This window comes from Eschscholzia californica, unplaced genomic scaffold (assembly GCF_041429995.1).
Source record: "Eschscholzia californica isolate CP2 unplaced genomic scaffold, dmEscCali1.0.p SCAF_3, whole genome shotgun sequence".
NCBI lineage: Eukaryota > Viridiplantae > Streptophyta > Magnoliopsida > Ranunculales > Papaveraceae > Eschscholzia > Eschscholzia californica.
The window spans coordinates 1,075,737-1,089,957 of record NW_028238420.1 but is presented as its reverse complement, the minus strand read 5'-3'; the positions used below and the strand labels follow the sequence as shown (position 1 = coordinate 1,089,957).

The window sequence follows — 14,221 nt, the reverse complement described above, 5'->3', positions numbered from 1 at the left end:
AAGTATGAAGGTTGTCTTAATTAAAGAATTCATACAAAAACTCTACCCGAAGACGTTAACCTCTTTTTGACAAAGTAGATATCGGATATTCGAAAATTTATACATGTTACCGTGTTTTTTTGAAGTTTGAATCAGTTGTTTTTTCTTATTGAAGAGGCTTGAATTAGTTGTTGGTAAAGGAATTAATTCTTTTCCTAAGTTTAAATTGAAAATTTCTACATACATAGCTCTCTTATAGGGAATTAATATCAACTTTTGCTAAAGAAATTTAGTGTTTTTTTCCTCTTCACTCAAAGTCATGTACACAAAACTATCAACTTGAGGTCGGTAACTAATTGACCTGCCAAGATTGTTTGTTTTTGTTTGTCTCGTCTTAATAGCCAATCTCATTGATATTGTCCATTTAGGTCAATTTGATTTAGAAGGATCAAATCAGAATTATCAACACTTTACCTCATTTATACTGCGTAACAATTTCTCCCTACATTTTTTTTTAGGAATTTCTTAAGGATTCTACTATACGCAACTATATTTTACTAAATACAACAGTTGGATAAAAATAACCAAATATAATATTTACTAGATAACACCAGTAAAACAAATTTTATTTTTGTTAATAATGTAACAAATGTTAAAATTGTGTCTGGTAAATAATTTTGTGGCGTTAAAACGTAGTTGTATTTAGCAATTTAAGATTCAACAAAATATTTTCTAGATAAAACCAATAAACCAACTTCTGGTATTGTTTAGCAATTTAATAAAAAATAACAATTGTGTCTAGCAAATAGCTTTGTGGAGCAATTATGCAACTTCGTTTACCATTTGTCTTTCTTAATTTAGTACTCTGAAATTATTATACTAGAATCTCCAACATTAAGTAACTCAGTTTCATGTTAAAAGTTCGTAAAAAAAATTAGTTATGATATTAACTAATGAAAAATGCTCGAAAATTCTACAAGGCAAGCTTACTCGAGACCTACTCGGTTTGTAGTAGGCTTAGTTATTTTTTTTTTGAGGAAAGCAAATACATTAAACCGAAACATTACAAAGTCACCGTACAAGAAAGACAAAAGAAAATTCCTAATGTCCTTCAGGGTTTGACTAAGAAATAAAGTTAACAACAGGGGTAAACACATAAAACATCACTCTTGTAATGCTGACGCAGCCATATTATGAGCCCCCGCGTTATATTCTCTGTGACAGTAAGATAATGTGATGTGGAAGCAAGCTGCTAAAGCACGTGTCTCTTTCAGATCTGCTGAGAGTTGCCAAGGGACCGTTGGATTCTCATCCTTGAGATAGTTAATTATGGTTTTAGCGTCAGACTCGAGTATAAATGAGACCAGACCCATTTTTTCGGCCAGAAGAAGCCCTAGCTTCACTCCTTGGATTTCTCTATGAAATGGAGATTTAGGAGCAAATCATAAGCTTTTTGATTGAAGAATGGCTCCTGTTTCGTCTCTCGCTATTGCCGTCGCCGATGCCCCATTTAGTATATACGATCCGTCTGTGTTGATCTTTTTCTGGTTACTTGGAGGGGGTAACCAAGCTCCAACCTGCATATCATTAGAATTCGAAAAGAAGGTGGGAGGTTCTGATAAGTACCTGAGCTCGTTCGTTGCCAACCACCAACATCTCCTGAGGTCGAGTTGATGGCCATTTATGATGTGGTTGTTGTGAGTCTTCCACCATTCCCAAAGAAGGTAAGAGTATCTAAACCATAATTTATTAGCACTATCTCCTTTCTTCAGCAATATATATAGGCTTGTCACTGGATTCGTCTCTAATTATTGCAGATCTGAGTCTCCAGTGATCATGACCAATTCTTTGAAGCGTGGACATTCTCCAAATAAGTGTTGCAATTCTTTGTCGTTTCTAATTCACTAGTTTGACAGAGACGACAAGTCTGAGGTATGTGCGAGATTCTTCTACCAATGTTTGTCAAGGTTGCATTTCCATTATGTACCAACTTCCATATGAATACTTTCAGCAAAAAAAAAAAACTTCCATATGAATAACTGGATTTAGGAGACATTGTGTTTTTCTGCCAAAAAAGTCTCCAAAGAAATTCACAAGCTATTAGAGACAAAATAGGAAATTTTTTATCTGCTTGAAGTAGGCTTAGGTGTCGTTTGGTACGCAAAAATTACCAACTTCATTTAAGTTAAAATTTGACTTTCTTCTAAAGTTAAATTTTTTAGCTTTTGACTTCAAAGTAAAGTAACTTTTTTTGAAACATGCATGAATTTTACTTGGCGGATTTTTTGTGCATCTCCGCTCCACTACCACCGCCACACCTTAACCACCACCTTCGTACCACCACCATACACCACCACACCCCGACAACAACCACCTCGTATCTCCACCACCACCACCACCACCACCACCACTGTACCTTCACCACCACCACTGTACCTTCACCGCCACCACCACCACCACCACCATACTTTCATCACCAACACGGTACCTTCACCACCACCACCACCATCATACCTCCATCATTACCACTTACATATCTTATCCACCACCTTTACCACCATCAGCATACCACCACCATAACTTCGTCACTATCACTCACGTACCTTATCCACCATCACCACCGTATTTCCACCATCACAACCACCATACTTCCACCACCACCATACTTCCACCACCATCGCCACCATCATACCTCCACCACCACACATACCTCCACCACCACACATACCTCCACCACAACCACCACCGCTGCCACCATCACACCCTATCCACCACCACCGTATTTCCACAATCACCAACACCGTACTTCCACCACCACCATACTTTCACCACCATCGTCACCATCATACCTCCATTACCACCCATACCTCCACCACAACCACCACCGTTGTCACCATCATACCTCTACCGCCTCTACCCCCACCATCAAACCTCAATCACCACCACACCCCATAACCATACCTTCATGGCACCACCATTACCTCCAATAGCACTCTTACTTCGTGTACGGAGTAATCGTGGAAATCATAAATAAATTCAAGTAAAACCAAGTATCTATGAGAAAGAAAAACAAAATTATCAGAAGTAAATTGAGTTACCAAACTAATATTTTGACTTTTTTTACTTATAAGTAACATTTTTGTCAAATATACATTTGAAACTTTTTTACTTTTTTAAAGTAAAGAACTTCTATTACAAGCAAAAATACTTCTACTTTTAGTTGCCAAACGACACCTTGATTTTGTAGCCTCTTTTTTTTGTTATCTGCAATAGTATAACTAAAATTATAGGGTTTTACGTACCAGTACGTGTACCAGGTAACTGAACAACTTGGGGACAGAGTAAAGTTGGTTCAGATTGAGCCCAGTAGTTAGATTCAGATGAAAAAACACAACCACCACTTTATGCCTTAACTTCGGGAGGAGCCGGTTCTAATAATGTTCACACACAACCAAAACACTCTCCTTTCTTTCTTCTTACCTTCACTAAACTAGTTCCCTTCAACCGTAATCGGAGGTGGCCGGAGTTAGGTAATTAATCTATCTCCAATCATCTTATTCTTCACTTGGATTTTAATTCTGCCCAAATTTGCCTGACGACTAAAAATCCCTTTTTGGGTTCTTCCTAGGGCTTTTAGAATTGAATTAGGGGGCAAGATAATGGAGGTTCTATTTGATCCTTAAATGGTTTGGGAGAATATGGTTAAACAATTAGGTAGTTGGTTTACTCTAGATTTCTCTCTTGATACTTGACTTCATTATTAATTGGGATTTTAATGATTCTTCTGTTGGCTACTAAGTCAATCTGGTTTAGCAAATTAGGTTTTCTTTTTTGCCCCTTTTTGACATAAATATCAGAAGCAGTGTGCAAATATTAGGGCTGAGGTCAGTTTGGAGATTATATTGATTCATATAAGAATTAGGGCTTTCCCGCAAAACGCTAGACACTTTTTGTTGTTTTTCTTTTTCATCATTGGAGAAGATCGTTTGATTTTGTGTTTCTTACTTAATAATTTTATATATGACAGATCATATTGGTTGATTTTGTGTTCATCTTCTCTCTTATTAGTCATTACGAATGAGATCTGGCCGTCTTTTTTGCATATATCTTCGTTTGACATTTATACACAAATAATACAAGTTTCATCGTAATGATCCTTACCTATAAGATCATAGAGGTTTTACCTCAAACTTATTTGGCTAGTTCACTACACATGATGTCTAGTCTGCTAAACAATAGGGTATCTTCGTATGCGATTGTCAATCTTTATTATTCTTCGTAATTTGGTATATTCTTATGTTCGAAGCAGTTTTATGTTTATTACATAGGCCGATAAGTCGTCAATGTTCTGTATATATCTAGAAGGACCTCGGCTTTTAAATGTCCAATGCCAATATAGCTAAATAACCCTTTCCCCAAACAACTTAACTAGGACTCTAAGTCTATTTCATGGTGGAGTAGGAAATCAGTCCGAAGCAACGTTACCAGATCCTCTCCTCCCCTTAGCGTACCGCATACCTGTTTCCTCGTACCCTTTTTGGGTGTACCCCAAAATTAGCGTATTAGAACTTTTAGTCTTACACTCTTACTTAAACCAGAGTCTTTTTACAACATCTACTATGAATGCATCATAAAGAGTATATATTGTCTAGGAAAATAGTCTAAAACATACCGCAATCGAAAACATCGCACCGAAGAAGTATATCCTAGCGTGCCTGATACTCACATGGTAGTGTACCTGGTAACATTGGTCCGAAGACTGAGTTTCGTGCAAACCGAACACCCAAACCTGTGCAAGCCTCTGAAAGCCCGTGCAAACCTATAGGGAGTTGAAGCCTTAAAAAAATTGTTAGATCCTTTTTGACGAAAGAAAATGTGGCCTAGGAAGTTGTTATTTCTCTTCATGGAAACCTTTTATTTCCATTTTGTTCGGGTTTTGTTTTCCTCCTGCATCAGAAGGGCAATTCAAGTTGCTTCATCCATTTCGCTTATTATTACTCCATGAATAGTGCAGATTATAATGTCAAATGGGAAAAGCGTACAGGAATTAGCAGGGGAAGGGCAAAAGCATTTAGAAGATACAATTGAAGCAGCATTTCAGATTCTTACTTCAATGAATGACGAACTCTGTAACCCTTCTTTGTGGTCTATGACTAGTACTTCTGTTTCTCACTCTTCTAACGGTACCAATGGTGATGCTTCCGACTCTTCACATCAATCAGAATTAGGTTGTGGAGCTCTTGAAGAGGCTCGCCTTCGTTACAAGTCTGCCGTTACTTCACTTCGTTCTGTTCTTATTGCTATTCCCAATCATCAAAAGGTAAATCATCATTTAGATTTATGCATACATTGGTTGGATTTGACTATCAAAATCTTCCAATACGCTTTTGAAGGATTTCTCCCGATAAAGTATTGCTGTACTTACTTTTTACCATAATGTAAATAAAGATTCAAGATAATGAAGACAAACCAACTTGGTAGAGTGTCTGATTATCAGAGTAATAGCCTAAAACTAATAGCTACTCCATGTTTCATCTTAGTAGTCAAAAGCCCACGAGAATGGCTCTGTGGTTGGTGGGTTGGAATCTCAAGCAGATCAAGCTGAAATTGAGAAGCTGGAAGATCGAGTGATAAATTTAAGAAAGGTACTTCAGAATAGGCCTTAATTTCGACTAGTACAGTTACTCATTTTTAATTTATTCGAAGCATGACGAAACTGTGCATTTTTTTCCCTTCGCTACTCCATCTTTCTTCTCTTATTTGAAAGTCTCATTAAACTTAAACGATATCTGTTTCTTGGTTAGCTAGGGCAAGGATTTCGTAACCTCTTTCAGCTAACAAATCTGTTTCCTCCAGAGTAGCTTTCCGTTTCGTTTTTTACCGTGCCAAGCTGATTACCATATTGATGATTATCTTTTCTGAATGTATAGGAGCTTGGGGAGAAGAACAAACATGTGAAGCTTCTGATTGATCAACTTCGTGAACTTATTACCGATGTATCAACATGGCAAAGTCCGTGTTCGTCATGACTCGAGCTCTTCCGAAGCAGTGGCTCTTGAAAAAGAAGATGGAAGGATTTCACCTGAGTTCTGAAATTATTAAACTCAAAGGATCTCCATTGTTGAAAGTGAACCGTAATTATCAATTTTTTTTAACTTAAGAGTATGGTCTAGTTTGTTTTATCAAGTAGTTTGTTTTATGGGAACGGGAAAGAATCAAAATATATTGGCATGGTTTTTTCGTTTAGGTAATGATTTCAGAATGTTTGTTTTCTGACTCAGTAATATCTTGTTCATTGATTTCAGAATGTTTGTATGGAATTTGACTTTTTTTTTTTTTTTTGTTGAAATAGTATGGAATTTGACTTGATGTCTAAACTGGGTGGAGTAAGATTTTAGACCATTTTTTTTTATGCTCGGACTCATTTGAATATTTGATTTTGGATCGCCCGAGTCAAACCATCTTTTAACTCAAACTGATTAGATTTAGAGAATGAGAATTTTATATGTTTAATATGAAATTTCACTCAAAGTCTAAATTGATTCGAGTAAGATTTTAGACAATTTGTTTATGTATGCCTAGGGGTGGGATTTTGGCCCGGAAATTCGGAACCCGCCCACGATCGTTGGAGTCCGAAGGATCCGTGACCGTCCGATGCCCGAATCGGTCCGTACCCGTCCGACCGAAAGAGCTTAAGCGGACGGACGCGGACATAGGTCCTTACCTGGTGATTCGATCGAGTTCGCTCGCTTATATAGTCCGTCCATACCCGTCTGTTTATCCTATCCGTCATACCCGTCAACCTATATGATTTATTTTAAGCCTTTAGATTTGTAGGGTTAGCTACAATCGCTAGATATTAAGAGTAAAAATATATAACCTTAGAAATCACTTTTCTTAATCTTGCCTTCACCTCTCTACTTCTCTAGTCTCCCTTTGACCGACTATCAAAACGGTCATGGACGGACACTTTGTTGGAGAAAAATTCGAAATGTCCGTCCGTTTTGTCCGGATGTCCGAGTGGACACTTAGGACTTGTGCCCGTTCCGTCGGGACCTGTTGAGTTAGTGTACGTTTCCCGCCTGTCCGGACCGATTCCCACCCCTATGTATGCCCTGATGATATTTTTTTTAACTTATGTGAACAAGAAAAATCAGACATATTGTACGCATAAATCTTATGGCTTACTGTTATTCTGATTCGCTGAACTGCAAATCTTTGTTCAAAATGTGTCTAATTTTTTTTTTGTGAAGTCTATACAATTTTTCTTGTTCTCTAATATTACCCATTTAATTCAACAAACCACACACACAAACTCCAAAAAAGCTGGAGGTCCCAGGTTCGATTCTCAGAGGAGTTGGAATTCATGGTTATTTAATGGGTTATTTTCCTAATTGCCCCCAACTTTGTGACCAGCTTCCCGCCTAGCCCCCTAAATTAGCAAAAATACCCATATGACCCCCTATTTCAGTTATCTTTAACTTTGTGACCAGTTTCCCTTCGCCGGAGTTTAGAGAGAGAGAGATGTGAGAGAAATTTTTTTTTTCTTTGGAGAGAGAGAATAAAAAAAAAAAATTAAGGTCGCCGACCGGAAATTTGGCCGGCCGACGACTTATGCCGGAGAAGATGATGATGTGGCGTGATAGATGATGTGGCGTGACTTGGCAGAGAGAGAAAAAGAGATGGAGGAGAGAGAGTAACGAAAGTTAAAGATAACTGAAATAGGGGGCCATATGGGTATTTTTACTAATTTAGAGGGCTAGGCGGGAAGCTGGTCACAAAGTTGGGGGCTATTAGGGAAATAACCCTTATTTAATATGGGTTATTAAATGTATAAATAAGAAGTTTGGCGGGCTTTAGGCTTCTTTAGTATGTTGTTGGGTTTTAGGTCTCCCTCATTCTTAGTTTAACTTAGGCGGTTATCGTTTATCACATCTTGATGATGTACATGATGACTAACGCAAATCGTAGTTCTATTATATTAGAACAACTCAGTCAGTTGTGAGAGGTATAAGTCTGACCGCGGTCAGAATATCCCTACAATAACACAAAACATACACAAAAAGAAAGGGGATTCTGAAGGCCCATGGGCCGAGGCCCGGAATATTGACGTGCGTCAAGTGCAAGCTATACTGATCCCCGTCAGCCCCTCCGAGAGGTATAATAAAAGAAGAAGAAATTAGCATATCGCCTCCCCATTACTATCTTCTTCTTCTTCTTCAAAACCACCACCACCACCACCAAGTTCTTGAATCTAGAGAGAGAAACAAACAAGAAAGAAGAAGAAGAAGAAGATGGATCCAGACGCAGTTTCAAAAGCATTCGTTGATCATTACTATACAACATTCGATGCAAATCGTGGAAACTTGGCTGGTTTATACCAAGATAATTCCATGCTTACCTTTGAAGGAGAGAAGATCCAGGGTTCTCAAAACATTGTTGCTAAACTCGCCGGTCTTCCGTTCCAGCAGTGTCAACACAAAATCACTACCGTTGATTGTCAACCTTCTGGTCCTGCTGGTGGTATGCTTGTCTTTGTTAGTGGTAATCTTGCTCTTGCTGGTGAACAACATTCACTCAAGTTCAGTCAGGTAATTACTTGATTTCATACCCTACCCATAACTTTTTATTCATCAATTTTTTTATCATACTTATATTTGGGAATTAGGGTTTTCATTATCTCTTTAGGGTTGTTGTGTTCTATATATTGAATATTGATATTGATTGATCTGATGATGTGTTTAAAAATAAAAAAAGCTAAAGTAGTTGATTTCATTGTGAAAAGTTTTTGATGTTTTAGATTTGATTATGAATCAAGGAAGGAATGACTAATATATAGTAATGGTTTAAACTTCTAGCTAGTAATTGTTGAGTTACTAATTCGTACTATTAATTGGATAGGCTGATTCGAGTATTCGACTATTCCTTTTCTACAAAATAGGAACCATTGTTAGAAGACTGAGATTTATAGATGTCACTTGGCACCAAAACCCATCTGACATATAGACGTGTAAGCTAGAGGTGGGCTAGTAGCTTTTATGTTCCGAGCGAGATTGGATTCATATTACCATCCTTTGGGAATAAAGAGGCGAACATGAAAGGAGCGGATGTAGTTTTTGCTCTTTGCCTGTTAAATCCTGTTTTCGTCGGTGGACCTTCCCCAAGGGATTTTCATTTTATTTGAGCGTGGCGATTTGGTTTGCTCAAGTCTTATGGTGTTGTATTAGTTCTTATATATTAGTGTCGTGTGAGCTTTATGAACTGCAATTGTGGTATTTTTCGATATCATAATATGAACCATGATTGCCTATCCCAACTATGCTTGACGTGTATTAACTTGCTTATAAAAGTGAGTTGACGCCTTGACGGTCCAAGTAGATGCCGATTAGATTTGGTGCTTCTGCAGAATTCTTCTATTATTCGATGGAAATAATTGGTCCTTTTAGTTCATCCCTTATGGGTTTATGCAGTAATCTTTGTTTTTTTCGTGGGTTCGAGCCAATTTGAGCTCGACATTTAACCTTTGCTTGAAATGTTTAATGTTTATTAAGCATCTATACTCTGAAACATAAAGATGATGTTGAATGTTTTGCCATTATATTTCTGTTTTTCTTCTTCCCGTTCATGTGATTGTGCTAACTTTTATTGTCATCCATGCTTTCAGATGTTCCATTTGATGCCGACTCCGGCTGGAAGCTTCTATGTATTGAATGACATATTCCGGTTGAACTACGCTTGAGAAGGTCTCCGAATGGTGATTGCTACAAGTTTACAGGGTGTACGAAGAAATTTCATTTTAGACATTGAATTTTAACCACCTCAAACAAGCTAAATCTGTTTTATTTCTAGAACTCTTAAATGATGATTGTGTTGTTTAAATGCTTTCTAGTTTGTTTACTTGTTTCAACACTTGAGCATCAAACTATCAAATATTATCACCTTTTGAAAACTTTATATGTTAAATCGGTTAACAATTTCCGTCCACGAGCTCTTACAATTTTTTTAAGGAGCAACTGTGGTGATGGGTCTGGTAGTGAGAGAAGATCTCATGTCAACAATGGCTGATTCGTGTGCACCCAACTTGATTGCCTCTTTGCTTGCTGTTATAAATCTTGATACAGCTCCGGTCACATATCGATGAGCCTCTTTAACATTCATCTTCTTGCTTATCTCATCTGGAAAACTACTCAAAAAGTGATCACCATTAAGAACAGCACCTAAATGAACTACTTCACTCTGAAACTCTGATAGCTTTCCATCTTCTTTCGCTTCTGTTTTCCTCATTGGAGCCACATCTGGGAGTACCTCTGTTACATGATCCACATTTACACAATTTATCCCTGTTTTCATGTTATTCTGCTCAATTTTCAGATTATATGATTTGAAGAAGAGAATAGTTAGTTACCTGGACAATCAGTTCTAGGCGATGTTAGTTCTCCGACAACCTCCTCGAACGTCCCCGCCCATGCGTCTCTATGGGTCAAGAAGTTCGACGAAAGATTGAACATCTTTTTTATTGTTGCAGGAATTGATGAATGTTCGAATTCAGAATTAGGTGTTGGCCCATTAGGTGCACTGATCACTGTAAAGAAAGAATTCAAAGTTTAAATCAACATCTTTCTATAATGCCTGAGCCTTAGCAGTTGGTTATCTATATTATCCCTGCCTTTGACTCCCAAGCTCAAACCCTTGCACATAGGGTTTTGTTTCTGGCGAAGGCTCCAAGACGCTATAAGAAATGTAAGGAAGATCAATGTGCGAAAGATAGAGGAAGCTTACCAGTTCCTTTCTTGATCCAAGGAGACACCATGATCGTTGGCACACGAACTCCAAGCCGATCGAACTTGAAGAAGTAAGGAGAAGGTCCTGTATTTCCATCTGGATTAGGAACATTCACATAAGGAGTAGTAACATGATCAAAGAATCCACCATGTTCATCATAAGTAATAACTAGAAGAGTTCCATTCCATTGAGGACTCGATCTTAACGTCTCGTAAACTTCTTTCACTAACTTCTGTCCATTAGCAACATCATGAGAAGGATGATCATCATTTGCAGGACTTCTCCTAAGATCGAAGTATCTCGGCTCAATCACAGTTAAACTAGGTAACTTCCCTTCTCTGGCATGCTTCTTGAACTTCGAACCATATTGATGGAACTTCAAAATGTACTTCAATTTCCTCAAATTCCTATAAAACAGAGTATTTGGAACATTTTGATAGTAAATTCCAAAGTCTTTCCCATTTTCATGGATTGATTCAAAGATTGTTTTTTGTGGGTACCCAAATGCTAATTGCTTCTTAACATGACTTGTTGATCCATGAGAAGTTGCAGAATAAACAAATAATCTATTGGGTTGAGTTGGACCAGGAATGGAAGAGAACCAACGATCGAAAACTGCAAATTCACGAACCAGAGTGGCGTAAACTGGTATAGCTTCTGGTCTAAATCCTTTCATTACTGTTTGAGATAGATTTTTAGACATGGTTAATGCTTGTTCAACAAATCCAGACATTGAAGGAATTGAACTAGAAGAAGACCCAAATACTTGTTGTTTTACAGCTTCAAATGAATGACCAGGATCTGGGTCAACAAATTCTGCATCATTAGTGAAACAAATTGATTGAGTTTGTGAAGTTTGAGTAGAAATTGGGTTGCATTCTTTTCCTGTAACTCCATTGATTGATGGGTTGATGGTATTTTTCATCCATCCTAACATATGATCAAAAGATCTATTCTCTAATACTAGAACTACTATAGTTTTGATTGGTTGGTTTGCTGCATAGACAAACTGTGGAGATCTGAAAACAAAAGAGAGAGAAAGTAGAGAGAGAATGAAGAACAAGGTGGAAACTGATTTGGGTTTGAATCTATCCATGGTAAGGAAGGAGTTGAGTAAGAAACTGAAGTTGAAGAAATGTTATTTGGGTTTTCAAGAAACAACCATGAACTAGAGAAAAGTAATGGGGAAATACCCACAAGAGGAATAAGATGGGTTTGTTTCTTGATAATGTAGAAAGAGAGAGAAGAACAAAACAAAAAGTAGAAGATGATGAAAATGAAGAGTGGAGCACCTTTTTTTATCATCTTTTTGAGAGAGAGAGAAAAAACTTATTTAAAGTGAAGGCATGAGGAGAGAAGTTGTCATTTGTTTCATCTAATCTAGGCCAGAATTTGGAGAGAAAAAGTGTTTTACTTTCTCATCCTAAATCCAATTCAGACACATACTCCTAGTTGATATTGGGTCGGAATAGTAGTCCGACAGAGACATATTTTCCTTCAAACATGCTAAATTGCATAGGTGCTATGTGAATATTTGGTTAGAGTGTTTTAAGTTCAAACTCACCGACTTCGTTTTGTTTTTTGTGTTTTTTGCTTTAGACAACTTTTAACCTTCTACTATAGAATCAATATGGAAATAAGAAAATGCAAGCGAGGTGGTAAAAGCAATAGATATTGCCCTCAATTGTTAACTTTCCAAACTTAAATTGAGGAGTCATAGTTGAATAGAACACAATCTTTTCAGCCAAGTGTTTGTTCATCTTTTGTAAATCAACAGTCTGTAGGAATTTTCAAACCTCTGCAATGGAGTTTAGACTAAGGAAGACACTATGGAACCTAATAAGTTTTTAGTATCATGTGCAATTCGTGTCTGTGGTGGCATTAAAACTCTCTTCCCAAAAGAAATTAGCTTATCCTAATTTGGCCCCCAACTTATGAACAGAGTGGAGTATTTGATGCTATTGGACATTCTAATTTGACGCTCAAGACCATGATTTCCGATGATCAAATATATTCAAATTTAACCGTTAATAATTTATGGTTTTTTTCACCCTTCATTTTGAAATCACGAAAAACCCTAGAGTAAGAGAAAGAAGATGATTGTGGTGGTGGACGAAGGGTTCATTTTGACTAACGGAATTTGGCCATACAGGCCAAATGGAAACACCAGACAAATATGGGGGCCAATTTAGAATTAACCCAAAGATATTAACCTTGTCTCCATTAGACATTGCACATGCATTCATTTTACATCTATTCTATTCTATGCACAATCCACATGCATTCATTCATATTCTCAACTAATGCAGAATTTAAAAAGAATATTAGTTATTTTGTTTTTAATATTTTATTTTCAACATATTTAAGATAGGCTAGAGTTCCTCTCATAATAATCAATGGTGCTAAGAATTAACCACTAAACTAACAAAAATGTCAGGATGTTTGAAATAGTGGGCCGAAATATGGCTAAAATTCGAAATAAATAGCTAAATTTCACTCTTGATTGATTGCACAAAATCTAACCATCCACTTCGAATTTCTGACTCACTTTCTCCAGTAGACTAGAGTGTTGAATTGCACAAAATCTCACCATCCACTTCGAATTTCTGACTCACTTTCTCTAGTAGACTAGAGTGTCGAATTTCTGACTCACTTATGATACTTTATACGACCATGACCCCTTTGATAAAAATGCCAGTCTGAGTCAGAGAAGCGAAGTAAAAGCAAAAGAGGGTAGGTTTTGTCTTCTAGGATATTTTTCAAGACTACAAGGTCGGTGTTGAGACAGTCATTTAAGGTAGGATAAGGCTAGAGTATAGACCACCCTTTTCTTTTTCGGGAGTGCTACAATGACAAAAATTTGACTTAATTTGGGACTTAATGACTTGTTTTCACTAAAAGAAAAAAAAACTCAAAATTTTACTAAAATCTGGACTGTTTTTTACCAGAACGAGTCATTAAGTCATAAATTAAGTTAAGATCTTTTCTACACGCAGTCCCTTTATTTATCGAAAGTGAAACCCACTAATCACAACTCAATATTAGAAGATACGTTTTATGTAAGTGATATGAAATCTGACTCGAGTCAAATTTCATATATTTGTAAGTTGTATGTGATATCTAACTCGTCGGAATAGCTACTTTGGGTTGATTGGATCTATTTTAATCCCACGAGTCAGATCATGACAAATCAGATTCCACCCAAGTCTCTTTCAGAATACTGCTCTTGTTTGAAGCAAGTAGAATTCATGGTTTCAACAACCTTTGGTTGAAGACTTGAAGTGACTACCAAGTTGTCTTCAATCTTATAGGTAGAGGGTTGGAGACACAGAATCTCATTTGAAAATGATTCAGTTTTTCCCAGTGTTAGAATATATGAGTGTTAGAATACTTAGTACCACATTGCCCAATAGATAAAACTTCTCTCCTATGTAACTCCTTATAAAGACTTATGTAATAG

General features: G+C 37.0%; 3 protein-coding genes across 4 annotated transcripts; 2 read left to right on the top strand and 1 right to left on the bottom strand.

Annotated features, from left to right (window-relative positions):
- Positions 1-3,285: 3,285 nt before the first annotated feature.
- LOC147547488 (mediator of RNA polymerase II transcription subunit 30-like) lies at positions 3,286-6,225 on the top strand. Of its 2 annotated transcripts, none has more exons than XM_086672674.1 (4): positions 3,286-3,509; positions 4,994-5,299; positions 5,523-5,624; positions 5,910-6,225. In XM_086672674.1, exons 2-4 carry the CDS (start codon positions 5,000-5,002, stop codon positions 6,006-6,008), a joined length of 501 nt encoding a protein of 166 aa, XP_086528800.1. In that variant the 5' UTR covers positions 3,286-3,509; positions 4,994-4,999; the 3' UTR covers positions 6,009-6,225. The 2 variants fall into 2 exon arrangements, with proteins under 2 accessions (XP_086528800.1, XP_086528801.1); XM_086672675.1 differs by having other exon boundaries at positions 3,310-3,509; positions 4,989-5,299.
- Positions 6,226-8,067: 1,842 nt separating this feature from the next.
- Positions 8,068-9,928, top strand: LOC147547487 (nuclear transport factor 2B-like). Its single transcript, XM_086672676.1, has 2 exons — positions 8,068-8,570; positions 9,644-9,928. The coding sequence occupies exons 1-2, from the start codon at positions 8,274-8,276 to the stop codon at positions 9,716-9,718; spliced, it is 372 nt and encodes a 123-aa protein (XP_086528802.1). The 5' UTR covers positions 8,068-8,273; the 3' UTR covers positions 9,719-9,928.
- On the bottom strand, positions 9,890-12,337 carry LOC147547486 (non-specific phospholipase C6-like). Its single transcript, XM_086672673.1, has 3 exons — positions 10,759-12,337; positions 10,385-10,561; positions 9,890-10,286 (listed from the first exon to the last, which is right to left on the bottom strand). Exons 1-3 carry the CDS (start codon positions 11,855-11,857, stop codon positions 9,982-9,984), a joined length of 1,581 nt encoding a protein of 526 aa, XP_086528799.1. The 5' UTR covers positions 11,858-12,337; the 3' UTR covers positions 9,890-9,981.
- Between the last annotated feature and the right edge of the window lie 1,884 nt (positions 12,338-14,221).